This window comes from Triturus cristatus, chromosome 5_1 (genome assembly GCF_964204655.1).
Source record: "Triturus cristatus chromosome 5_1, aTriCri1.1, whole genome shotgun sequence".
In the NCBI taxonomy this organism is placed as follows: domain Eukaryota; kingdom Metazoa; phylum Chordata; class Amphibia; order Caudata; family Salamandridae; genus Triturus; species Triturus cristatus.
The window spans coordinates 320,511,518-320,538,279 of record NC_140587.1 but is presented as its reverse complement, the minus strand read 5'-3'; the positions used below and the strand labels follow the sequence as shown (position 1 = coordinate 320,538,279).

Sequence of the window (26,762 nt, the reverse complement as noted above, 5' to 3'; positions counted from 1 at the left end):
AATGCTGCAGAAACATGGATTTGAGACCTGAGAAATACAATAACTTCAGCCTATTTTCAGGGTTAAAAGCACTGACAGACCATAGCCCAGAACGTTTTATTCCATTAACTCATATTATTTCCAAAGACTGATTTACCAAAGCAAAGCAGGGTAAATTTCGTTAAGCTTCAGTCTCCTAAAAAAAATTGCATGGATCTTGATAAGAAATTCCATCCCTGAACTGCCATTAGTTGAACTATGAAGTCTTGCACCTTCCCGGCATCTGTGTTTGTTATTCCTGCTCAAGGGTTTACAAATAGCTGTTTTCTTTTGATGGCTGTCAGCTCATAATCGAAACTCCAGGTTTTGTTTTTAATCATGAAACAGTTTATGGTTTACTGAATTTGTATCGTTAGATGGCGCCATGTTCTCACAAATGAAACGAAAAGCTGGTCGAAGGTTGTAAAAATAAAAGGAGTCAATAGTGTTTCTTACAAAGAAATAGATTCAATGACAAACATATTTCGACCCCATTGGATCATGAGAGACGGCATTTGTAAACAGAACATGGTATTGCTGATCTGTTTCTTATTAACATAGCAGGACCATCCTGTAAACCTCAGTGCATGTATGTACACTGATCAGAAGAATGCTGGTTGCTAAAAGGAAGCATATCAAGGAAGACAGGGCTGAGCTGGGTGGGTTGAAAATAGCTTTTTTTTCCTGGAAACTAGTAAAAGGGAAGACATAGTTAGCTGGACTCCCTGAAAAATTAGCTTCTGTCACTTTGTGATTTTTGTAACATGAGCTCTTTGCTTGTTTAGGTGGAGGCCACAGTCTAGACACTAGACTCTGGGGTGGGAACCAGAAATTATTTTCCTCTTTGACGCCTGTCAACTAAATATTATGAATATGTGCTCGCCTTTGGTATTATTTCAAGCTTTAAGGCCTAAATGCTTAGTTACACAATGATTGGGGATTCATTTTTCTGAATACCTGGCCTTCGCAGGAACGTTAAAGATGCATTTAAAGAGTGGAGAGGCTGTACTTCACAGGAGGGTTAAGCTAAGGGAGTCTAAAACCGACAGGGGCAGACACTTAATATTGATGGTGTAGTGCTCACCGAACAATTGGTGACCATGAGCACTGACCTGGTGTTTAAATTGGGAAAACATCATTTGCTTGCAAACATTTCATCATCATCTCATTTGCTCCTGGGGAACATTCCATTGTGCACCATCTAGTCGTTTGTCATCCATTTGTAAGTAACTAATTCATTAAGAAATGTTACATGTGTTCATACTTCCGCAATGTATTGATTTGCTATTATATCAACATGACTTATCAACACATCGCAAATCTACATTTACTACTAAATAGTAAACATACATGTGTGAGGATCACCCCTTAGAAAAGATAGCATGAGTAAAGGAGATTTAGACTTTGTGAGTAGCATTTGGTAGTAAGTTGGACTACTGTGGTGATACTTCACATACTAAAGAAGCAGTTTGTGAATCAGACCCAACATTACTTACAATGCAGGTGTGCTCTTTCTGTCCACTGCTTCGGTTCTGTTTCTCATCTGTCTCTGATGATGCAGTTTCCATCCAGAAGATTTATCAATAGCGCCTATTATATATGTTTTGTGTCTACTAATACTTGCAAACAATGCATCTAGGAGCAATCTGGACCTCTAGTTGCCCCTTTCAGCTCTGTGCCTGTTTGCTGACCAGTGGATTTCGAAACAGCTGGCCCTCTCCTGTGTGTGGGACTTTCTTTGGGGCAACGTTTAAATGGCAGTCATTATCCTAGTCGAATGTTTTGGAGGTTTGATGTATCTATTTCTCCTTCACTTAATATTAAATGGTCACATCCCTGTGTGTGGGCCCTTATCACCAGATAAAATACCTTCATACACTCTGGTGCTCTGCTGAGTGGTTCCCGCTGGATACATTTGATTTGTTTACCTTGTGCATCACAGGTCCTCCAAGCATACCTTAGGGCACAGTGAGTTAAGCCCAGGTATGGTAAGAGGGGAGATGAAAGGATAAACACCTGTCAATCTGCAAGCTCACTAAAACCCCACTGTTGAAGGATTATTCTACTCCCACTATAAGAGCCTACTTCATTGTTAACAAGGCTGCACACAGAAGAAACTCTAAGCAACAAGCATTATTATGTGCCAGAACTTGAGGAATTCATATGCTCGCCTATTATTACTAAACTTATTGAATTGGAAAAGATACACAGCCCAAAAATATACAAGTAGTAGGAGGTTATTTCCATGAACACACATCTGAAAGTTTTTTGGGGGCCAAGTGGACTGTGTATGCTTGCATTTCCAGTTTATGATCATTGAAAGGTAATATGGCTTTAAAATGGGGAAAAAAAGGACCGGTTTCAAACGTTGGTGAAACCTGGTTAGCTAGAGTAAAGGAAATGCAAAGAAAATATAACCTAGGGCAGATCAGCTGTGAATGTAAAACAGAGTTGTTTAATGTAAGTACGGATCTATGTCAGATTTTAAGGCTAACTATTGACTATGTAAATGATTTCTATTTAGATTTATTGTAAGTTAAATTATCTTACGTGGTTATCCCAAAATCTGCTCCTAGATCAACCATACAATTCTTGATGGCTGGGAAAATAACAAACAGATTACATCTCCATGAACAATGTAAATTCAAGAGACAAAAATGACTATTATCCGGGAAGCATCTATACCTTTGGTAAAGAGGGTGATTTTATTTTACAAGACCTGAGATGACATTTGCCTCCTATATATAGAAGGAATAGAGCCCTAAGCGATGGCCTATAGAAATCAAATTGTGAAAGGAGAGTGAAAACTGTCCACTCTATGGGATTTTATGATTTTTAGATTTTGATTTACAAAAAAAGAATCTATGATCATGAAACAGAAGCATTGCTCAGGTGAAGAAAAACAGAGCAACTCTATCAGCTCTGTATCTGCTGCTTGTGTAATATACAGAGCAGGCTCCGGTCAATGCTGTGCAAATGATGGAAACGGATTATGGAAACCAAACATACATAACACGTATATTGCTTGCATATCATTTTGAATGAGTAACCACGAATTAGACAAATACACTGTAGCCCCTGATTTCGCCCTGTTTTGCTAGTATGGAACAGAAAATGGATAATTTGATTTTGACTCAATACTCAATAGTAGAGAAAATGCATTCTCTCCACATTGATTCCCGAATGTTATTCAACAAAACATGGATTTGCACCCCCTGGAGTTACAGATGCCTCCATCATTGATAACTCGAGGGTAGAAGGATATTGGGCCAAAATCTACGTGCGTCTAACTGTAGACTTGGATGATTGGCATGGACAAGTACAATAAACAAAAGAACAAAATAACTTAATCAGAAGTTAATTTCCATTTTTGTTAGTATTTCTAAAGTAAAACAAAAGATTATTTCACCTGTTGAATGTCGTTTTTGGAAATATGGCAAGAAAATGGAACTTGGAGAAAAAGCAAGTCAAGACTGCATTGTGAGTCTTGCAATTCAGGATAGATAGAGACATGTCCATGATTGTTATTATTGGTATGGCTTGTACCATTGAGGTGCATGAAAGAAGACTTATCACAAATAATGTGTTAAATCAAGTAGTGATCCTATTATAGACAGTACAGAAAAAATAGTCATAAAACAAAATGTTTCTGGTTTTAACAATTTAAAGCTAATTCAAGTAGATATGCCAAAGAACGTGAGAGAATGGGAATGGTGATTAATTCATAAATTGCACAAATACTAGAGAAGCCTAACCAGACTTTGGTCTGCATTTGTTCTGTAATTGTACAACTGCATCAGCATTTTAATTTCTTCTTCTTTCGTATTGTTTCATTACATAAAATACATTATAATATTATTGTACTAGGGATAACTACAATAAAATAAGTCGACTTGTGTAGTAAATTTGAAAAACAAATTTTAAAGGTATTCTCTGGGAGGAATATTACCTTTCACAATTTAAGAATGGTTAAATTGCTATAGTCAGGCTTCGTTATGAATACACTACGGTGGAAGTCGACTGTGGAGGCTTTCTGTTGCGTTCTTTCTTAGTCCATCGGGGAACTTGGCAGGGCTATCCTCTCTCACTGCTCCTTTTCCTGCTGGCCCTTGAGCCTCTCTCTACTGTCATCCATCGGAGGTTGAGGGGATCCGGATGGGTGATGAGGAAGTGAAGGCGTTATTATACCCTAATGGTATTCTGCTCTTCCTGTCGTCTCTGGATGTTTCTGTTCCAGCTGTGATATCCATTATTGACCGATTCTCCCACCTGTCCAAGTATAATATTATCTGGATAAAATGCAAAGCCCTACCTATGTCAAAGGTGACTACCAGCACTTGCATTCAAATGTATGATATACGGTGGGTCCCTAAGGGTCTCAGCTACTTGGGTATTCCCATGACTAGTAGTCCTACTGGTATGGTCAAGGATATTCTTTTGCCATTGGAGGAAAAGTCTAAATGTGACTTCAAATCGTAACATCTTAATCTCTCACTCTGGGGGAGGGTACGAACAGTTAAGATGATGGTGGCTCCAACGTACAATTATGTGCTAGGGATACTATCCTTCTGGATACCTCATGCACTCCTCTTGGGGATGGAACAGATATTCATTCCCACATTTGGATATTCTGGTCGACCGTGTCACAGCCCTGGGGATAAACGGTATGGATAGAAATCTCATTTCATCTTTTCTTGCCTACCGTACCCAGACAGTGCAGTTGGGTAACTTCTATTCTCCTGTCTCTGCACTCCCCTGTGGAGTCCCACAGGGCTCCTCGCTAAGTCCAACGCTATTTAATATCTATGTAGCAGACTTAGCGAGGGTAATAAAGGCCCATGGGCTGCGACTTACATCCTACGCAGATGATACCCAACTGGTTCTGGCAATACACAAGGACGGCCCAGCGGTGGCAGATAATTTCCAAAGCGCCATGCTTGCTGTCAGTACCTGGATGTCCTCCAACTGTCTGGTGCTTAACTCGGACAAAACTGAGGTCATGACCTTTGGTAATCTCTCCCCGGTTTGGTCTTCTGCCTGGTGGCCTGACCAGCTGGGCCCTCCTCCTGTCCCAGTTGATAAGGCCAGAAACCTGGGAGTCATTTTTGACAGCAAGCTGTCATTCAACCTTCATGTCAACAAGGTTGTGTCATCTGCGTTCTTTATTCTAAAGAAAATTAGGAAAATACTGCCTTACCTTCCCACCTCAGGTGGGATACCCTGGTCTCTACCCTAGTGTTTTCTAAAATCGATTATGGGAACGCCCTCTTCCTTAATACTCAGAAACGTGTTCTATCTAAGTTGCAGTCCATACAAAATGCTGCTGCAAGAATTCTTCTTGACATCCCCCGCCGCCAGCCAACTACTCCAGCCATTCGTCACCTGCATTGGCTAAGAGTAGAGGGCCGCATTAAATTAAAGGCCCTCTGCATTGCCTATAAGGCAGTGCATGGCGTCGGTCCAAAGTTTCTGATTGAAGCATTCCAGTTGTATAGCCCCAGGAGACAGCTGAGATCCGCCAACTCCTGCCTGCTTCCGTTACCTCGCACCAGAACGGCAACCTGGGGAGACAGGCGCTTCCTGGTTGCCACACCTAAACTCTGGAACCTTTTGCCACTCACCATAAAAACTGCCCCCAATTTGATAAGCTTTCGTAGGCTCTTAAAGACATGGCTGTTCAATCAGTAATCCTGCGGCTTGGTCTCTCGTTTTTGTCACATGCGCCGAGACACCTTCGGGTATTTGTTTGCGCAATAAAAATCGCGAAATAAATAAATAAATAAATAAAGAGTCTTCAGCACCACCCCTCGTGGTTGTGGGTAGATACTGCGGCAGGGGGGCTACACCTCCAGCACATGACAACATACAGCCTGGCTTTCCATCTTTCTCACCTATCCTGCCACTGGCTTGATCCACAAGAGGCCCCCTATATGGTTTATCCTTAAATGCCATATCATGGGGACTACCGCCGCAATCGTTCTGGTGGGGAATCGTATTCTTCATACAGCCCTCTTGGTATGGCGCATAAGCTACTAGGATTAACCCCCTTCCTCCATTGTGGGGCCCCTCTGTGGACTCCTGCATTCCTAACTCACCATTCTATTGGGCGTCCTGGCACGGGAAAGGGATAGAAAGTATGGTCTACCTCTTGTAAGAAGGCATTCTGAAACCTTTATTGCAACTTGGAGAGGAGTTTGGATTCTGCGACACCAATTACTGCATATATCGACAACAAGTACACTGCTTTAGGAGTGACCCGGAGCCTTCTCCGATCTTCCTGGCTGTGTCCTCCATAGCTTTAAGGGAATAATGTCAGGACTCTCTAGGCTTCTAATCAAAGAGTGGATTTTAACACGTTGCTCACAGACTACCCTGGCAGGTGCTCCTCTGCAAGGAATATTCGCCTGAGGACAAGTCTACCTTGCTTTTTGATCATTATAGAGAAATAAGTTTCTTTATTTTAAGGTCCTTCGTGATGGGTACTGATCTCCATCTAAGTTGAACTAGGCACGTCTGTTACTGCACGACCAATGTGGGACTAAAGGACAGCCCCACTGTGACCTTTACCATATCCTGTGGGCTTCTAAAGTTCAATTGGACGTCTGTATGGGTTAATCTTAGCACTACTGTATGACATGGCTGATATCAACTTGCATACTGATCGTTGGCTGGCTACGGCTCTCGCTGTGGCCAAGATCTGTATTCTCCAACACTAGTGTCAACACATGGTTCCCACAGGTTATGATTGGATACTAGAACTTGCCAGAGGTGGCGCTTCATGATCGTACTACCTATCCCCTAAATGATAAGCTGGAGGTTTATGAGAGAGTTTTTCTCTCCTGGCCAGTGATGGCTATGGACTGGCTGCGTTAGTGCAGTGTTTCCATTTCTTCCAGTGGCCCGTGGGGATCTCACTTGCTGGTCCACTTGCAGTAGGTGTTCTACTTTTAAGATGCCATAGTGTGCCCCAGCGGGAGAGTCCCTGCCATATTATGTGGATGTCTATCTTAGTGTTGGGATGCCCACTTGACTGGAGAGAGGTTGGTTTTAGTGCATCACCCTGTCTCCTTTTTGTCCCATTTTTTACCCCTTCACGGCTGCCGAACGCCTACTTACTCGGCCAACCTGCACCTGCTCTGACCTTCCTGATACTTTAAGCTGGTCTATTTGTCTCTTAAGCCCAATCCCTGCTGGGATATTGAATTTTGTTATTTTCTGCTGTGTACTACTTCTTTGATAGATTACCACCAGGACTGATATTTGCTTCTCCAGGCGAATGATTGTATTATCAGATTGTCACTCTGTTATTATGTTGCTGCTCTCGTTTGTTATGTGGCGGAAGGTCCAATTGTACTGCCTTGCTTCTACATGTTCCCTCTGTTAGAGAGCCTTTTGTGATGAACCTTGCATACTTTTTGTTACCGCACCTATTTGCATTGTCCCCTGCTGAAATAAATAAATGATGTGCAAAAAAATATAATGGTTGCTTTTTCCGCCTTTTTTAATAATTAAATTGAAAGTGACTTTCACATTAAAAAACAGAATTCTGTAATTGTAATAGTAATCTATTACCTACAACTAAAATACCAAGTGATTCATCTTAATGGAAATAAAAGTTAAAAAGGAAGAAAAACAATGTTAGAGCATTCGCATTACTATTTTTAAAAATGCACACTGTAGTCTCTTTCCAAAACCTGTTGCATTGTACACTGAAAATAATATGACTTGAACGTTGAATGAATTGGTTCTGTTCATTACTCTAATGGTTTTTCTAAATTGTTAAGTTATCAATTATATTTAAACGTAATATGATTTATGGTACATCACTTGGCAACGCACTCATCGGCGAAAACATTTGCTGCTGTTTTACAAAAAAATGCAAAAAGAAACACAAAATAATAAATTAATCACACAAGTATGATCCTCAATTGTCTATCAAAGATGCTGGTATGGCAAACTGGAATAGTAACAAAGGTTTTGAGAGCCAGACTGTCGGATGCCTGGTGTTTGAGCTGTGGCTATTTTATGCATTTTGGAAATGGCATCATAAACAGAAGGAGCATGATTAGGGATAAAAACACAGCAGCTACTCCCAATAATGCGACATGCTCCACCACGATCAGCTAGAACCACGTCTAGAACCATTCGGTTTTGCAAAGTCACAATTCTCATAATTTGGAGTTCTTCTGTAATATTTCCAAGCGCCATTGCTGTCTGATTAGTCACAGCTTCTAATACATGGGTTAAGCATCTAATCTTCCTACTATTTAAAGCCGCACCAACAAAGAAAAAGAGTCACAAATTAAAGTCAACATATTCCTGTAATGCATTATCAGTTTGATCCACTTCATCATTATTTATAGTTCTTTTGAATTGGCTCAAAGAAATGTCATTAAACAGTTTTTCATCTTTATGATAAGATGCAGGTGCTAAGAACACAGGAGGAAGCAAAAAGGACACATAACAGGTTCCAGACCATCCAACTGGTAGATGATAGTAGCCTTTACTTCCACAAATTAAAAAAGTGTTGTATAAGGACAGTAAACTGCTATTGTTCGTTTCAGTAATGTTCAATACTGTGGTACAGTCACTTTTTACCACTGGAATACTACCAAAACTGCTCACACAAAGATTTGCTGGGGCTCTAGTAACAGCGATAACAAAAGTCCCGTTAGCCTTGGCCGTTCGAGTGTTGGGGAAAACATAATGTGTGGAGGAATTTCCTTTGCGATACTCTTCCATTTCCCATACAGTTCCTTTGGCTTGTGGGTCCCCTTCCTCATTGGGATAACAAACTTTATTAAGTCTTGCATTAAGTCCTCCTACATCAGCTAGAGTATTATTAGCAATTTCAGAAGACCACAACAGTGCGAACCAGGCTCTACAGGAGCCATTATGCTAGAATGGCAAGTGAATGAAAGGTGTTCCTCCCTTCTTCTGATGAGCTGGCATCATTCCGCATACCCAGCAGTTGGTAGTGTTCGTAGCATTATGAGTATGATGCAACATTTGTATGAAACTGTTATTGAGATATGACATCCCGTGTTTCTTCTCATGATAGGGAAGAATAAAATAATAATGTTTGTTAGGGACAGGAGTAGTAGCAAGAAAGAAGTGAGGCCAATCAGTGCACGAACATCCTTCTGAGTACAGAGCACAGGAGTATCTAAAATAGTCTGAATGCGATCTGGTATTAGACAGGAGGTGACCTAAATAGGTAACCTCCTGTCTACAAAATTGCAATTTCTTTCCTGAGACTTTGTGATTGTGAGAGGCAAGAAATGATAACAATGACAGTGTTCCTTCTTCACACTGCTCAGGGGTATCTGCAGCCAACAAGATATCGTCGACATATTGGATAAGGGCCACCCCTTTCGGTACAGGAAAGGAATCAAGCTGCCTTTTTAATGCCTGACTGTAAATGCTGGGACTCTCTGTATAACCCTGTGGAGCTCTACAGAACCGATATGATCTATTTTTCAGGGTGAACCCAAACAAATAACGGCTGTCAGGGTGAATGGGTATCGAGAAGAAAGCATTCTTCAAATCGGTCACCGAAAATGTAGTGGTAGTAGCAGGGACCATAGTGAGAAGTGTAGTGATGTCAGAAACTACCAGATATTGGGGCACTACACTTTTATTAGCCTCTCACAAATCAATAATGAATCAGTAGATTTTAGTGTCAGTATCTTTTTTCAAAATAGAAAGGTTAGGGCTATTACAAGTGTTATAGGGGACCTCTTCCACTACCCCCACTTTAATCAAATAATGAACAATGTGTGCCAATGCTTCTTCACCTTCTCGGGATATTTTGTATTGGGGCAGTCGAGGCAATGAAACACCCTCCTTAACTTGAATATGTACAGGTGGAATAACCATTTGACCTACATCAGTATCTGATTTAGCCCACAAAGTACTAGGTAAAGATGCCAAGGCGATGTCCTCATTGATAAGACGGGATCTCTCAACCATTGGATAGTTGTCTTTCAAAATAACACGCACACCATCCGGAGAACAACGTATTGTGGCACTAAAATATTGAAGCATATCGATACCCACAATATTGTCAGGTGTGGTGGGGGAAAGCAAAAATGAATATACTGCAGTTGAATTTATCAAGTCTGAATTCAAGTGGCTGTGAAAGTGGGCTAGGTGTAGGTGTCCCGTCGAATCCCATCGATGTTATCATTGTGCCAGACAGGAGAGCCCTAGGAACCAACTTTTCAGACAGAGCACTACGGGGAGCCCCTGTATCAACCAGAAACCGATCAGTAGATCCCAAGACGTTTGCATCAACATAAGGACCCGTTTGATCTACTGGCACCTCAACCGGTTCCTTACCCCGTCCTAGGCATCCCTATGCGTAATCAGAATCTGCAACGACCTCATCAGAATAATCAGACATTTGATATTGATTTAGTCTATCAAACGTATTGGACTAATTTGGTCCTTGTTCAACTGCCTCAAACCTGGGACGAGCCCCCATACCTTCCCTATTCCCTGAATTCCCTGGGCTTCCTCTCATACTGCCCCTTCCCCGCTGATACTGTTGACCTCGCAGAATAGGGCACTCAGAATGCCAATGCCCAGTCTCTTTACAATAAGCACACTGATCAGGGGACATATTTGCTCGAGGCAGAGGGGGGGGGGGTGTACCAGGAGTATACATTGCATGTCTGCCTCTTCCACCTCCCCTAAATTGTGGACCATATATTTGAGCCAACATAACTGTTGTATTTAAGGCGTTATCCTTCTTATCCTCCTTGCCTTTCGCTTCCTGTTCCTGTTGCTCATAATATTGGGCCAAAGTCAAAAGAAAAACTGGGGAAGACGTAGTCCAAGAACTCTCACTGGCCTTTAAACGACTAGCTATTTCCAGTAACATATTAGCGACAAATTTATCGACAAACAAATGCTTACCCGTGTCATCGGCCAATGACTGACCACTAAAATTATGGAATGTTTCCTCAAACCTTGAAAAGAAATCAGAAACTGACTAATCCGTTTTCTGTTTACAGGACGCTAACGTAGTCCAATCTATTTTCTTAGGAGGTATGAGAGTCTTTAACTTAGTCACAATAGCTTTAGGAAGATCTAATATCTCCTTCTGAGGTTTCTGCGCAAGCTCCCTTTCCGCATCTATTTGTTCTAAATGTTCCCAGATATCACCATATGCTACATTGTCATCTATTTTACATATCTTTCTCCACATATCAGGGGGCAAATTAAGCCCAAAGAACATATCAATATCTGGCAAGGTCATAGTGCAGGAGCTAATGACTCCTTCCACCTCCTCATAGAAGGCGGCAGGATTTTTCCGGGGGTCGGGCAAAGCAGCTTCAAGAACCATCACATCAGCTCTACTCCAAGGAGTGTAAACCCAATTATATATAAAATATCCCTTTGCATCATCCGAAGTTTTGTCATCATTTGTTCCGGCACCCTTCGGAGGAACATACAGGGGTGCAGCTTCACGCATAGGTTTTACAGTAACTGTAATACTACTAAGTGCAGCCTCTTCCACCGGAGCATCTACATTCTGTACTGGAGATTGAACTGCTTCTACACCTCTCTGTTTTCTGGCTAATTCTTGCTGCTTTCGTAAACGTAATGTTGCGTCTCGTATTTTAACCACTTGTCTAATCATATTAGATTGGTTTGAAAAAGGAAAAGTCCTCCCTGTTAATCGTTTATAATCAGTATTTATGTCAGCTGGATCTAGTTCCTGAGAAATTTGTCTGTAATCAAATATTACCTCCCAAACAAATTTTTTCTACAAAATAAAATTGCTCTGCACTGTTCCACTGTTGAACCATAGTTACAATGAGCGATGCCGTGTGAGAACGACGAGCCTCCTCCCTAGCAGCAGTTTTAATTGATCTTTTTCTGCTTTAGTCAAAGTAGAGTGAGTCTGTCGCCCATCTTGTTTATCTTGTTCTTTGTCTTCTGAAGACAACTGCTCGTCATCAGAAGCCTCATCAGGGGCTCTTGGAGTGTGAGGTTTATTCGGGGGTGGGGGACGTTCTAATAGGGTGCAATCATCCTTAGTTGTATCAAGTAGGGAATAGAGAGGGCGCCTAATAGGATACTGGCCATTTATCTCTAATCGACGTTCTCTATCTTCTTTTTCTGTTTTTTCCTTCTTTTCTTTATTTTTTAATTCTAGCACTTTTTGTTACATATCCTTTTACGTTGTACTTTTTCTGCTATAGCTTCTGCTCTCTTCGCTCTCTCTCGCACTTCTTTTTCCCACATAACCACACAATCAAACATATCCTGTTAACTTCTATTAAATAAACATTGCTCTACATATTGAACCTTTTTAAGATCAAATGACCCATTCACTGGCCATTGCAGATCGGAATCTTTCTTTGTGTATTTGTTTCACAGTGGACCGTACATTATAGAAGAAATACCATATTTGACATACATATCTCTATTAGGTGTCCCTTCTGGGGGAGCCGGCTGACTTTTTTCTAAACTTACTTTGGTACCACCAGAGCAGCAACACCACCTACGGAGTGTGCTGAAAACAGGCATGTTTTACCAAATTATGTGTAAAATATTACTACTCCAAACAAATATTCAAAAAGGAGAAAAATCTCCACATTACCTGCCATCAAACTTTGCAAAGATTGAATAACAAATTCAAACAAAATGCCCAGGCTTAACAAATCAAGAGTGCCGCTTTAGCGACCTTACCAAACAGAAGTCTCCAACTCCCACCTGCAGATCTCTGGTCCCTTCAAAATTGCACCAAAAAAACCCCAGTTGAGACCGGCCACCACGTGGAGGGTCAATTCAAGAAAACCGGAAAAGTCATGTCGGCCTGCAAAGACAAAGGTCTCCTCGTGCAGAGCGCTTCCTCAGCAATCTTTTGATCCTCCATCAAGACCACTCCTTCGGACGGCCGCATCTCCGATGGGGCCCCACAAGTCGGGCGATAACTGTGGAAATGTACCTTTTTAGGGGTACACTGGTGCAGGGTCACCCTCTTGTCCACGGGTCCAGAGACCAACAAAATAGAGATCAGCACTGGATTTGGAATAAATAACAAGTTTATTAATCACTCATGAGTGGGACCACATCCACACAGCACTCTCAAGTGCTGCATGAGGTAGTACACTGAAGTCACAGAACATAGGTCTTTTATACAGGTTTTCTGCAATGTAAGCATGTGAACAGAAATATGAAGAACAAGTTTTAGGAATAGCTATCAGCAAACAAGGGCAGATGAACAACCATGTGGTCAGCAAAGTGGGAGGGGGAAGCAGGAATGCTTATGGCAGCAGTATATGGTCAACAGTTTTCATCTGAGACCAGGTGCACTGATAACCATAAACCGTCAGCACGTACATTGCTTTAGCTGAGTCAGGAAGTCAACAAAAATAGATAACACAAGCAGAGTGAAAAGACGGAAGAATTATGAAGGAATAAATGGACACCATAGCCAAAATGACTGTTGCTTATGCTAAGTAAAATATTACACGTTTTCCACAGGATGAAGGGGGGCACTTGCCTAATCATATCCTTTTCCTAAAGCTAAATATTCTTGTGAACTTATGTTATAAATCAGTATTAAGAGACACTTGGATATCATATCCCTTATAACATATATGCTCTCTCTTCTATCCCCCAGCATTAAGTGGTCAATCTACCATCTAAATCCTGCCTGCTTTGCAGAGTAATAAAGATATTAATGAATAGGTTTAAAATGATATCCTACTGCAAAATAGTATCAATGATTTCTCCAATTTAATTATATTTACTTTATGCTCAATTTAGGTGACAAAGGATTCAAAGGTCTATATGGTCTTCCTGGAAGAAAAGGAAAAACAGGTAATTTATGGTTATAACATTTAACTGTGAAAATATGTTTCTGTTACCAGAAGGTATTGATGTATTTGAAACACGGTCAGACAGACGAACAGACGCACAGACAGACAGACAGACAGACAGACAGACAGACAGACAGACAGACGGACGGATGGATGGATGGATGGCTGGATGGATGGATAGACTGATTGATGGGTCAGTAGACCATGTTATGCATCCAGGACGGTGAACGTTTTCTGAGCATAAATGTATTCCTGCCCAGTCACATGTTATCTGCATCAGGCCCTCTATGTTTTTGCAGAAGAACTAACGTAAGAAAAAACTGGCCCTAGGGAAAGAATTCCTCATTTCCAATTACTCTCTATATGTCTTTCAACTAGGATGTTCATTTTTCGAATAGGTTTGCAATGCTAACGTAAGCAGATCTCTCTGTATTGTCATACTTCATCCAGAGGCTGCTACTAGGCACGTATTCGTTGGCACACTAGCTGGACTTGTATATATGACATGTATGCATGAAAATATGTATGTATGTTTATTTGTAAAGCGCACATCTAGCCAGAAGTCAGCAGAAAAATATGCAAGGTCAAAGCAGAGATGCAGTCAACGTGATTGGAGGGGTGGATGGTTTCTAAGAGCAAAATGGTACTGCTACTGCACTGTGATAGAGTAAGCCATCATTTTTTAACAATGAGTGAGTTGAAAATGTTGGCAAGGTCTGAGACTGAGAGGGGTTTGTTGGATGACCACTGAATAAAGCAACATGCAGGGTTGTGTGTTAGAGGAGAAGAAGGCCTTATTTTGTTGATGTGCAGTCAGATTTTCTATATTATATTGTTAAAGACGATGTTGATGGCATTGCACTTATCCATGGAGTGTCGGATTGGAGGGTGAGGAAGTAGGTTGATGCAGTGTTTGATTGTCTTGAAGAGCTTCTGATGGCAGCTTCATTGATGGTGCAGGTTTACTACTTCAGTTCGGCTAATGTGATAAATTTTCTGTTTATTACACAGAAGGACTTCATTAGCATGATGTTGTCAACGTTCTGTTTTTCTGCCATTTTCTTTCCCTTCGTCCGATGGAACAGTTTTGATGTCCAACCAGCACATGCAGGTAACCCCAAGGGAAAACAACAAACCTTCAGATCTTTCTAATACTTTTTCTCATGAACCTAAAGCTCAAACTCAACATCTGATGTCAACACCTTCCTAAACAACTTAAAACATTTCTAGAAAATCATGTGAACACCCACACTCCAACTAAAACTTGCAAGTGGAACGACAGTACCCCCTGAGGGTCTGAGGTGTAAGCGCACGAGGGGCGCCGCAAACGACTGGGCCGGGGGGCCTGAGGGAGGCGAAGGGACGAGCCGGACCCATCTGGCCAGCGGGCCTTGTCGGGGGGGACCTGAGGAGTTACACATGGCGACCAATAAGGCTAAGAAGGAGTGCTCAGTGCGGGACCTCTTAACAAAAGGCTCACAGCAACCGGAGACAGCACCTAAATCTGGCCACACGGAGGGAGGCAGTGATGACATAGACTCTGAACGCCCAGCCAGCCGAGGCTTCATGGAGTCTCTCTTCTCTTCACTGAAGGTTGAGCTAGCCGCCATGAAAAAAGACCTCCAGGCAGATATAAGGGAGGTGCGCAGGGATGTTGACTCTCTGGGGGACCGCGTGAACACCATGGAAGACCAAGCAGGAAGCCGGGATGAGGAGGTTGAGCAACTCAAGCAGGAGGTGCTACACCTGCAGGATCACGTCTTGGACTTACAAGCACACACTGAAGACCTAGAGAACCGGTCCCGCCGAAATAACATTCGTGTCCGGGGCTGGGTGCCCCAAAGCTCCGGAGCTAGACTGGAATTCCAAGTCGCAGACTTATTTCGTGCGGTATTGCAAGAACCTGCGGAGTTTCGCATCCAGCTGGACCGGACTCATACTGTTGGCCCCAGGAGAGGGGCTTCTGCCCCCCCCGGCGGACATCCTGACCTGTGTGCACAACTTTCAGTTGAAGGAGAGAATACTGAAGGTGGCACCTCAGAGTGCAGCCTTTTCTTACCAGGGACAGAGGCCAACTTTCTAGCCTCCACCTTAGCAAAGCGCAGAGCCTTCAGATCGGTCATGCAGCATCTTCAGGCGCAGGGCATAAGATATTCCTGGGGTCACCCCTTCCGTATCATCTTCTCTTACAAGGGGGAACTGAAACAATTAAGTTCACTTCAGGAGACATGTCAACTTTTGGGCATTGAGGCAACAGAGGAGGGGGCAGAGGATAGGGCCCGCCGTTCCCGACGCCGTCTCGGCGGGTATGGATGGACCACCATGGCGTCGCCACGCCGAGACAGCAAACCTGGCCCGACCGCGATAATAGAGGAGCGACAGGCAGTCCTCTCGGCTCTGACGGAACAAACAACGGACCCCATGATACGGGAAGATACACTCATTCCGGAGAAGAGTGACTGATCCGTCCGCAGCGCGCCTGTGACGCTTCCGCCTATAACCTCCACCTACTGTTTAATAGTCGGCCCGTGGGGGGGTGGGGAGCTCCCGATTCTTCCCTTGTTCTTCGATTTGACCACGAGCAAGACGCTCGGGACATTGATGACTCTTGGGTTATTGGACAAGTTGGGTTCTTCTTCGGGGTCTTTTCTTTTCGGGGCTTTTCTCTCACTTTTCTGTTGGGACTCTCCCGCAATGGTTTTCAACCCCCTCTCCTGGTTGCTCCCCTCAGCGCCTGGATGAATTCTGATGCCTGTGGGTACCGTCATGGCCTCCTTGACGCATAGTTGGGATTCCTCTGCACTGTCATTTGCGATCTCTGGCACCGCCCTTTGGGGGGGGATATTGAAGGATCAGGGGGCACGAGTTGGGGAGCGGCGCACACAGGCAAGATCGAAACGTACCCCGCTTTTGTATATGTGCACTACCCTGGGTGGAGGGGATCAGGGGATTACTTAACTCGCTGGCGCTTAGACGGAGTCCATGCAGATTAAGGTCCTTACCTTAAATGTTAAGGGGTTGAATAACCCTATTAAGCGCAGGGCTATCTTGTCCTACTTGGAGGGAACAGGGGCCCACATATGCCTACTGCAAGAGACGAATTTGCTGGCCTGCGACACATATAGAATGCGCTCGCGCGCCTTCCCCTTCCAGATGTACTCTTCCCTCTCAGCTAAAAAGGCCGGGGTGGCAATACTAGTGGCACATGCTTTTCCTGGGACGGTCGGGGTCAAAGTGGCGGAGCAAAAGGCACAACTGCATATTCGATGCAGGTGGGAGGCCATGCCTTTACTCTTGCGTCCATCTATGCGCCCAACGAGTGGCAGGAGGTGTTCCTGAGGGGGGCGATTGGGGAGGTGGCAGCGGATATGGGAAGGTCTCTGTTGATCGGAGGGGATCTTAATCTGGTCTTCGAAGGAGCGGTTGACCGCTCCGCGCTGCGTACCGGTGCCACGGGGGCACTTTCTGACCCCCTTAGGGACTGGATTGCTGAATTGGGTTTGATAGATCTATGGCGTAGACTCCATCCACATATGCTAGATTACACTTTCTACTCCCACGCTCGGCAGACCTATGCCCGGCTGGATTATCTACTGGGCACAGACTCTCTCCTAAACATTACACAGTCAGTGGATATAGAGGCCCGCACATTATCTGACCATGCCGCAGGGCTACTGATACTGGCCTTTCCCCCCATGCACCGACCCCCCTATTCCTGGAGGCTTAGAGACTCGCTGCTGAGCAACCCTGCCACGGTGGCTCACCTTACGCGGACGCTGAAGGACTTCCTTCTCATCAACGACACCCCTAGCACCTCTATCTCCTCTCTGTGGGAGACTCCTAAGCTTGTAGTTAGGGGGGAACTGATAGCAGTCTCTGCTGCCGCTAAAGGAGAGAGGAAGGAGAAATGGGAAGAGCTCACCCGGCAGGTCTTAGAGCTATAGGGGCTGCACAAACGGACCGGGGCACATCGCATATGGCGGAAACTGCAAGCGGCGTGGAAGCAACTAGAAGGCCTAGATTGGGATAATGCGGAATATGCGGCGCACCGTCTCCGTCAGACTTTCTATATAGGAGGAGATAAATGCGGGAAACTTTTGGCAAATAGGTTACGGGCGCAGCGGCAAGCGACAGCTATCAAACAGCTGCGCACCGCGAACAAGGAAGGGAGATCACAAAACCTGAGGGAATAGCGGAGACCTTTCGCCAGTACTATGCCTCTCTTTACGCGGCATCTCCAACCCCGGATTTGTCTCTGGAGGAGTACTGCAACAAAGCAGATGTAACACGCCTTTTACCCTTGCAGGCGGACGCTCTAGATAGGCCCATCCGAGTGGAGGAGGTCATCTCGGCGATCTCACGCCTAAAGCTTAATAAATCACCCGGGCCTGATGGCTTTACGGGCCGTTTTTATAAAACCTTTTGCCTGCTTGTCGCCCCCATCCTTACAAGGCTATTTAATTCTATTGATGCCACCACTGGCCTTCCCCCAACAATGCTCCTCGCCTCCGTGACGGTGGTGCCTAAACCTGGGAAGGACGCTCGCAGCTGTGCCTCCTATAGGCCAATCTCCCTGTTGAACATTGATTTTAAAATCTTTACAGGTATTCTGGCCTCAAGGTTGGGCCCATGTTACCCGGGCTTCTCGAACCCAACCAGACGGGCTTTGTCACTACCCGGCAGTGTAGAGACAGTACACGGTGGCTCATTCACCTCTTAGATAAATAGCACCGGCAGAACACAGAGTGAGTCTTCTTATCCATCGACGCGGAGAAGGCGTTTGACCGCGTCCACTGGCCCTTCCTGTGGACGGTCCTCCGGGCCTTTGGAGTTGGTGAACGGTTCCAAACGTGGGTGTTTGCAGAGTATCAAGGCTCCTCTGCTACTGTGAGGGTTAACGGAGTTCTTTCGGCCCCTTTCTCCATTACCAGGGGCACCCGCCAGGGGTGTCCCCTTTCCCCGCTTCTGTTCGCTCTCATACTCTTCGGCAACGAGCGGCACACGGTCAGCATGCATGCTGATGATGTCAGCACAACTTTAGAACCCCCCAGACCTCGGTTCCGGCTTTTCTCGCGGAAGTAGAAGCCTTTGGTGCCCTCTCAGGCTTTAAGATCAACGCTACAAAATCGCAGGCACTTAGCTTTGCGTTGTCTACACCCACTCTCCAGCACCTGTCTCGACTATGTCCGATTCAGTGGGTGGGGGGGAACGGTCCCATATCTGGGTATCACACTCACGGACTCCGTGGAGGGTACAGTGGTGCTGAACTACAATCGGTTACTTCGCCAGACCTAGCTAAATGGAGATCCTTCAGCCTTTCCTGGCTGGGCAGAGTGGCGGCGCTGAAAATGGGCATGCTCCCCCGAGCCCTTTATCTCTTTCAGGCGCTACCGGCGGAACCCCCTAGAGGGATGCTGACGGCCTTACAGAAAGAATACAACACCTTTGTCTGGGCAGATAGAGGCTGAGCTATAGGCCTCATGGAGAGGGAGGGTTGGGGTTACCGAATTTGCAACAATATTACATAGCCGCCCAGATCCGGGTTCTTCATGAATGGGCACAGCCCGAGTCAGAGAAGCGATGGCTTTTTATGGAGAGGGCACTGGCAGGGATCTCCCTGTGGAAGGTCCCGTTCTTAGGGAAAGCGCACAGGCCGCTGGGTCTGTATGGCTCCCCAATAGGTCGGGTAACCTTGAAGGCCTGGGACTCTGTGGCAGCTAGGAGGGGCCTGACGACCTTTCCCTCTCTCTTAACACCAGTGGTTGGGAACCCGGTCTTTACCCCGGGCCTGGACGAGGTGGGTTTTGGCCCTTGGGATGAGCAAGGGCGACGATCTATAGGACATTTCTTTGATCTGGAAGGACTTCGGTCCTTCACGAACTTCCGATTGGAGTCCCAAGTCCCTGAGTCCAAGAGGTTCCATTATCTGCAAATCAGACACTGGGTCCTGCAGCCATCAATCCGGGCGGGAGCTTCCCTGTTGCTGACGAGTTACAAGAAATGGCTCCTCCCCAAGGAGTCATCGAAGCACCTAATCACGGAGCTCTATCATCAGCTCCGACCCCCGGAACCTCCGACCCACTCCCCGGGACAGAAGAGATGGGAGCGCGATATAGGCAGGGACCTCACAGCAAAAGAATGGGCAGATGTGCAATATCATGCCCGACACGCGGCTCGCAACACTAGCAGCATTGAGACAGCCACCAAGGTAATGACGTTCTGGTACTACACCCCCGAGCGACTCCACCGACTAGACCCGGACCGCTCCCCCACTTGCTGGCGTGGATGTGATCAGGAGGGTACCCTCCTCCATATCCTTTGGGGCTGCCCCTATCTCTCAGATTACTGGGACCAGGTACTGACTGAAATAGACACGCACTTTGAGACGATGAAGCTTCGCTTCCCAGCATACGTTATTTTAGGAGTGTCTGATAGACTTACCTATCCGCTTAAATCCATCAAAGGGAGGCAAATGGGCATAGCGTTGAACGCAGCGATTCAGGAGATTCTCTCCCACTGGGGCACTGCCACTCGCCCAACTTTCCATGAATGGCTCTACAAATTATGGCACATACTAGGCATGGAACGCATCACAGCCCGGTTGAATGGAGATGAAGGCTCTTTCAGGAGACCTGGCAACCCTTCCTTTCCTTGCTTGGGGTGGATTTCAGGGAGCTCTCATGCCCCAAATACCTCAGAGTCTTGCGCCTCCCGGAGATAGGGAACCCCACAGACTGAGGAGGGCGATTGGAGGGCAGAGCGGTTTGAGTTTCTGCGCGACGCCTGGGGAAGCGGGGTGGGGTATGCAGAATAATGGGAAGTAGCGGGCGGGGGCCGGGATGAGGGTGGAACTTTGCCTTCTTTTCTTTCTCTCCTTTTTCTCACTTTCGGTCTCTTTTCTATCGGGGCGAGGGGGGCTGGGAGAGGATGGAGGAAGGGAGGGGGGCATTGTTTAGATGTTGTTCTCTTATTGCATATATGAAAAGGGCTGTGGTTAGGCCGGTAACTACAATGCTTTTGATTTTGCGAAATACAATAAAAAGATTTAAACATAAAACTTGCAAGTGCAAGCCATACCCTTCAGCAACCTGGTACTCCAAGGACATTGCCAACAACAGCTGCACAATGCACCTTGTCAGCAAGGACAACATCCAAAGCCATTCTGTTTTTCAAAATGATAATTCTCTGTGACTCTAACTAGTTTGAAATGTCCCCCAGTGCGAGAGCTGTTGCATTTGCAACTTTCTCTAAGATTTTAGCAAGAATTTGAACCTCATGGATGGTCATTCCAATCCCATACATGGGACACAAAATGTCAAACAAACAAACAAACAGTCAGTCTCTGCAATAGCTTGAGGCAGTCTCTTAGGGTGAGGGAGTTGGTTGGGAGTGTGGCGCATGACAGGGACAGCATAGGTGACTTAAAAGGTTCCAGTCTCAGGGCAACAAGGCGTTTGCTTTTGTTTCCGAAAACATTGTAAATTCCATACTTTTCACTGGGCTGTACACAATAGTGCAGGACTCTTGAGGTCACTCAGAATGAAACCATAAGATGAAGCAGGGATGATGAGGTCACACTCATTATGCTCTAAAAAGATGCTGCATTCTTACCGGTCGAGCTGCAAGCAGTGTTCGCGAGGTGTACAGTGGCAGGTCTGATGCTCTGATCTGGAAAATGGAAGCCATCATTGTATAATAATATCAGTGCAAGAACATCTTCGGAAGTATCGGGGTGGGGGTTATGAAAGACCAGACTGAACCTAGGTACATCTTTTTCGAAGATGATAGGGACCATGAGCACATCCCTTGTGCATCCGTGGGCAGATGAGTGCAAATCCAAAAAGGAAAAGTTGAGATCTGGTAAATACCTCTCCAGGAGGTTCAAGTAAGTGTTTTCAATGTATAAAGATTGACAGTTCCAAGAGTGGGCAATCGGCAGGGTGCTATATCTGGGTGCCCATAACCTTCTTTTTCAATATAAACCCACACTATTTCACAAACAAAAACAGTTGCTGAAAATTTAACCAATCAGACCCACTGCAGGATCTGGGAGTTGAAAGCCTGCCCACTGCCTTAGACCAAGCTGGTAGCAGTAATCCTGCAGCTGCATCTTGGGGTGTTGAATGTTGCACAGACACGGAAGCCAAACCCACCCCCGGCACCTGTGGCACACACTGGTTCACTGAAGCAGCTGGAAATAAAGTGGTGGGCAGGGCACCAGCAGGAGATGTAGCAGTTGAAGAAGAGCTGCAGTCATGGGGTGAAGTTGTCCTCTTGCAGTGGTTGGAGTGGGTACAAGCAAGAACTCCACCGCCGCTACCACAATCCCTACAGGATCTAGTAGGGATCTTTACATTGTGGCTGGAAGTTGTGACAAGCTTCAGTCAGAAACTCTAGCATGGCGTCATGGACCAGGGAAAAGAAACTGCAGAGGCAGCAGATCAGTTGGCTGCGGTACTCCAGAATCATATATTTCAGTAAAGACAAAGGTGTCAAGGTCCTTTTTGAGGGCTTGGGAAAAGATAGAAGGGGAATCAAACTGGAATGAAACAAGATTTTGACTTTCTTCATGAATAGGACTTGAGAGGAAGCCAGAACACAAGCTAATGAAAGTGAACCATCTTATTGAGGCAGAAATGCATGAAGGAATTGTAGCTAGATTGGGCGACACAGGAAAGTTAGGTATTACAATTTTATTGACTGCACGCAAATCCTGCACAAATATGTGACAATGTCTCTTACCTGCCTTCTTTATCAGGAGTATGGGAGTACTGCAAGGACTCCCTGCAAGGACTAAAATTCCTCACTTTATTAGAGCTGTGATGACAGGTTGAATTCCAGCTGAAGCTTCTGTACTGGGAAATGAAGGCAATTTCTTCATGGAGTTAACCTGAATTTTAATGGGGTCAGCTGAGAGTAAAAATCCTACATCTTTTGCATGTTCAGACCCTCCAGAAGGTACTTTTGTGAGCAACTGCTCTGATAATTGTAATTACATCATTCCATTTTTTCATGCAAACTCCCCAGATTCACACAAAACTGCTAATACTTCATTTTCATGCTCCTTTAATACGTTGAGGTACGCCCCATCAGAAGTTCAGTATAACATGCAACTCAATTTACATAAGTCTCTACCTAGAAAATTTGCAGGTAAATGTAGACTCAATAAACAAGGATGTAGCTCAGTTAAACATTCTCAAGTTATAAAGATATAGAAACTGGACCAGTGGTGGGGAAATCAGGCATAGGAAATTCCAACTGCATTAATGGACAAGTCCAAAAGAGGCAAAGAGGATAACTTGGATGTCTTCTGGGTTGCCCATCTAGCACCTGGATAAGGCAACCATGTGGTGGGTTTATTGCTAATAATACACTTCACATTTGGGTTGCTTTCGATCAACTCACATTAGTGTTTTTAATGGGGCAGTTATTGTCTCACAGGATGTACTAGTTCACTGGGTACAAGGATTGTGGTAATTAAGAAAATGTGGAAATTTATTTTTGAGTGGAAACATTAGAAACTTGATTAGGGGGCAGTTAATGTCTCACAGGATGTACTAGTACGCTGGGTACAAGGATTGTGGTAATTGAGAAGATATGGGGATTTCATTTTGAGTAGAAACTTTAGAAACTAGATTAGGTCAATTATGTTTCCAATGACCCAATTGGTCACAATTAAAACATGAGTCTCTCTGATGGGTTCTATCATCTCTCCTTTTACCTTGTCCAAGTCCCCCTCACCTTCTAGTATTACAATTGTGGCCTCCCGTTGTCTTCATGGTTTTCCTTCCCCTCCATTTTTGCAGTTTTTTTTAAATTACTACATTTACAAAGCCATTAATTTTGATTCCTTCAATTCTTTCTTTCTCTCCTGTACTGACACACAATGATTGGTAACGGTGACTAATTTTGTTAAACCTTTCGTCTGCTACCTAATAGCATACAACTCTTCCTGAATTTTTATTAAACCAGGCAGCCTTAGAGTGGTCTTCCCCAAAAGTTTTTGCCTGCTTCCCTCCAATGTTGCTGTATTCTTTTTGGTGGTCCCTAGTAGAGTGCACCACATGTGCCCAGGGCCTGTAAATTAAATGCAACTAGTGGGCCTGCATCCCTGATTGTACCACCCACACAATTAGCCCTTTAAACATGTCTCAGGCCTGCCACTGCAGAGCCTGTGTGAGCAACTTACAATGCCCTGTCGACTTGGCATTTAAAGACCATCGCCAAGTCTTAAACTCCCCTTTTATTAGATATACACGTCACCCCAAGGTAGGCCGTAGGTAGCCCAAAGGGCAAGGTGCTGTATAATTAAAAGATAGGCCATGTTCTTTCAGGATTGTGATGGCCTGGTAGTGAAAAACACCCAAATTTGTTTTTCACAATTGTGAGGCCTACCCCTCTCAGAGCTTAACATTGGGAATTCCGTAATACACTTATAAACCGTAATTCCTAATGGAGAAGGATTAGCTGTCATGTTTCATATCTTTGGAATGGTAATAATAAAGCCTCTTGAATTCCAAAGATGAATTTGTCATCTCTAATTAGAAATGCCACTTTTAGAAAGATTGGCTATAAGGAGGGGTCGGCCCTATTACCCTCAGCTAGATTGGGCCGATAAATACTACAAACACACAATATCTAGCTGACCGTTTGTGATGCTGTCAATTATTTTAACAGACTCAGACCAAAATCTACGAATGTCTTGGTCTACATCATTTAATTATTTAGATGCATTTCATGAAGGCTCATATTTTGAGTTCACAAGACAGATTTGGACTACACTTCAAAATTATACAACATCAAAACAGACTAACAAAGAAAATCAAAAACATTTTCATAGAACAATTAAATGCGAGTGTTAGCCAGTCAGAATCAACAAGGTAATTGTTAGACCTGGGGGTCGCTAGTTGGCTGAGGTAGGTACCTTAGGCACAATAGGGACCCTTGCTTCCACGTCAGGGAAAGGAAGGACACCTTCTTAGATAGCTCCTGCTCAACCCCTCGGTAGCTTGGTAAGAGCAGCCAGGCTTATCTTCAAGGCATGTGTGTAAAGTATTTGCAACCATGCTCTCAGTAACCCAATGATGACACCACAAATGGACTCCACACAAGTTTCATAAAAACAAGTATATATTTATATAAACAGATATACGATGAGACCACACAATATAAATTCAACATATGGGTATTTGTCATATTCCTCCTGGCCGGTTATTAGGCCAGCCAGCCCTTGTAGGTTAATGAGCAATTCTAGATGATACACTGCAGTCCTAATGCAATGCTATGCAGTTCGTAATGCAAGAATCAGGCACTTCCCAATGAAAAATAATGGAGTTTGTTATGCAACAATCAAGCAGTTCGTAATACCAAAATAATGCAATGCGTAACACAACAATCAGGCAGTTCATTATGCAAACTAATGCAATGCGTAATGCAACAATCAGGTAGTTTGTTATGCAAAAATAGTGCAATGCGTAATATAACAATCAGGCAGTTAGTAATGCAGAAATAATGCAATGCGTAATGCAACAATCAGGTAGTTCGTAATGCAGAAATAATACAACAATCAGGTAGTTCGTTATGCAGAAATAATGCAATGCATAATGCAACAATCAGGTAGTTCGTACTGCAGAAATAATGCAACGCGTAATACACTAATCAGGTAGTTCGTAATGCAGAAATAATGAAATGCGTAATACACTCCAGCACCAATCACGGGTCTTTAAACGGTCTCTCCGCCACTCGTACTGACTCGCAGTCAGCTTCCGTCAACAGATGCCTCCAACGCGGGTACAGTGTGAACCAGTGTGCAGCTCAGTACTCCGGCCCCGGTACTGCCACTCCTCGGCAAGTACGGGCCACGATACGAGCTGAAGGAGAGGCTCGCGCTGCAAGAATGGGAGAGGCCGAGAGTGTCCCTCTCTGAGCCCACACCCCACCCCAGGTGGCGACTCAAGTTACCTGGGGGGTGCAACCTCGCTCTCCTCTCCTCTTCCCGCGACTTGGGCCTCCGATGCGACTTTGTGGAATACGGGCCGTTGGCGATAACGAAGATCCCAGGCTGCAACCGGGCACACGCACACAGCGTTGCTGAGACTCACTTGAGCTTCAGGTGTGCACGATCACAGGCCAATCCTCATGAAGGTCTCAGGCTGCAAGAAGCACACGCACACAGCGTCGCTGAGACTCACTTGAGTTCCGGGTGCACACGATCACAGGGCAATCCTCACGAGGGTCTCTGGCTGCAAGAAGCACACGCACACAGCGTCACTGAGACTCACTTGAGTTCCGGGTGCACACCATCACAGGGTAATCCTCACGAGGGTCTCAGGCTGCAAGAAGCACAGGCACACAGCGTCACTGAGATTCACTTGAGTTCTGGGTGCACATGATCACAGGGCAAGCTTCACGAAGGTCTCAGGCTGCAAGAAGCACACGCACACAGCGTCGCTGAGACTCACTTGGACTCCGGGTGCACGATAACAGGGCAATCCTCACGAAGGTCTCAGGCAGCGCAAAGCACACGCAAACAGCGTTGCTGAGACTCACTTGGACTCCGGGTGCACACGATCACAGGACAATCCTCACGAAGGGCTCGGGCTGCAAAAAGCACACGCACACAGCGTCACTGAGACTCGCTTGGACTCCAGGTGCTCACGATCACAGGGCAATTCTTACGAGGGTCTCAGGCTGCAAAAAGCACACAGCGTCGCTGAGACTCTCCTGGAAACTTTTGTGTTCCTGAGTTTCCACAACAGAGAACCAGCTCTCCTCGTGCCCTTGGGGTTCAGTTACTTCAGGACACAGCACACAGCAAAGTCCTTTCAAGCAGGGGGACACAGCACACAGCAAAGTCCCTTTAACCTCTCCTTGGTTAGATCAGCAAACTGCAAGCCAGCCCCAGAA

General features: G+C 44.9%; 1 protein-coding gene across 1 annotated transcript in view; it reads left to right on the top strand.

The window, feature by feature from the left end:
- The window catches only part of COLEC10 (collectin subfamily member 10), a 392,931-nt gene that overhangs the window by 353,247 nt on the left and 12,922 nt on the right, over positions 1–26,762 (top strand). Inside the window, exon 4 of the mRNA XM_085605060.1 lies at positions 13,804–13,857. Within this exon, the coding sequence (XP_085461186.1) occupies positions 13,804–13,857 (54 nt within the window). The remainder of the gene's footprint in view (positions 1–13,803; positions 13,858–26,762) is intronic.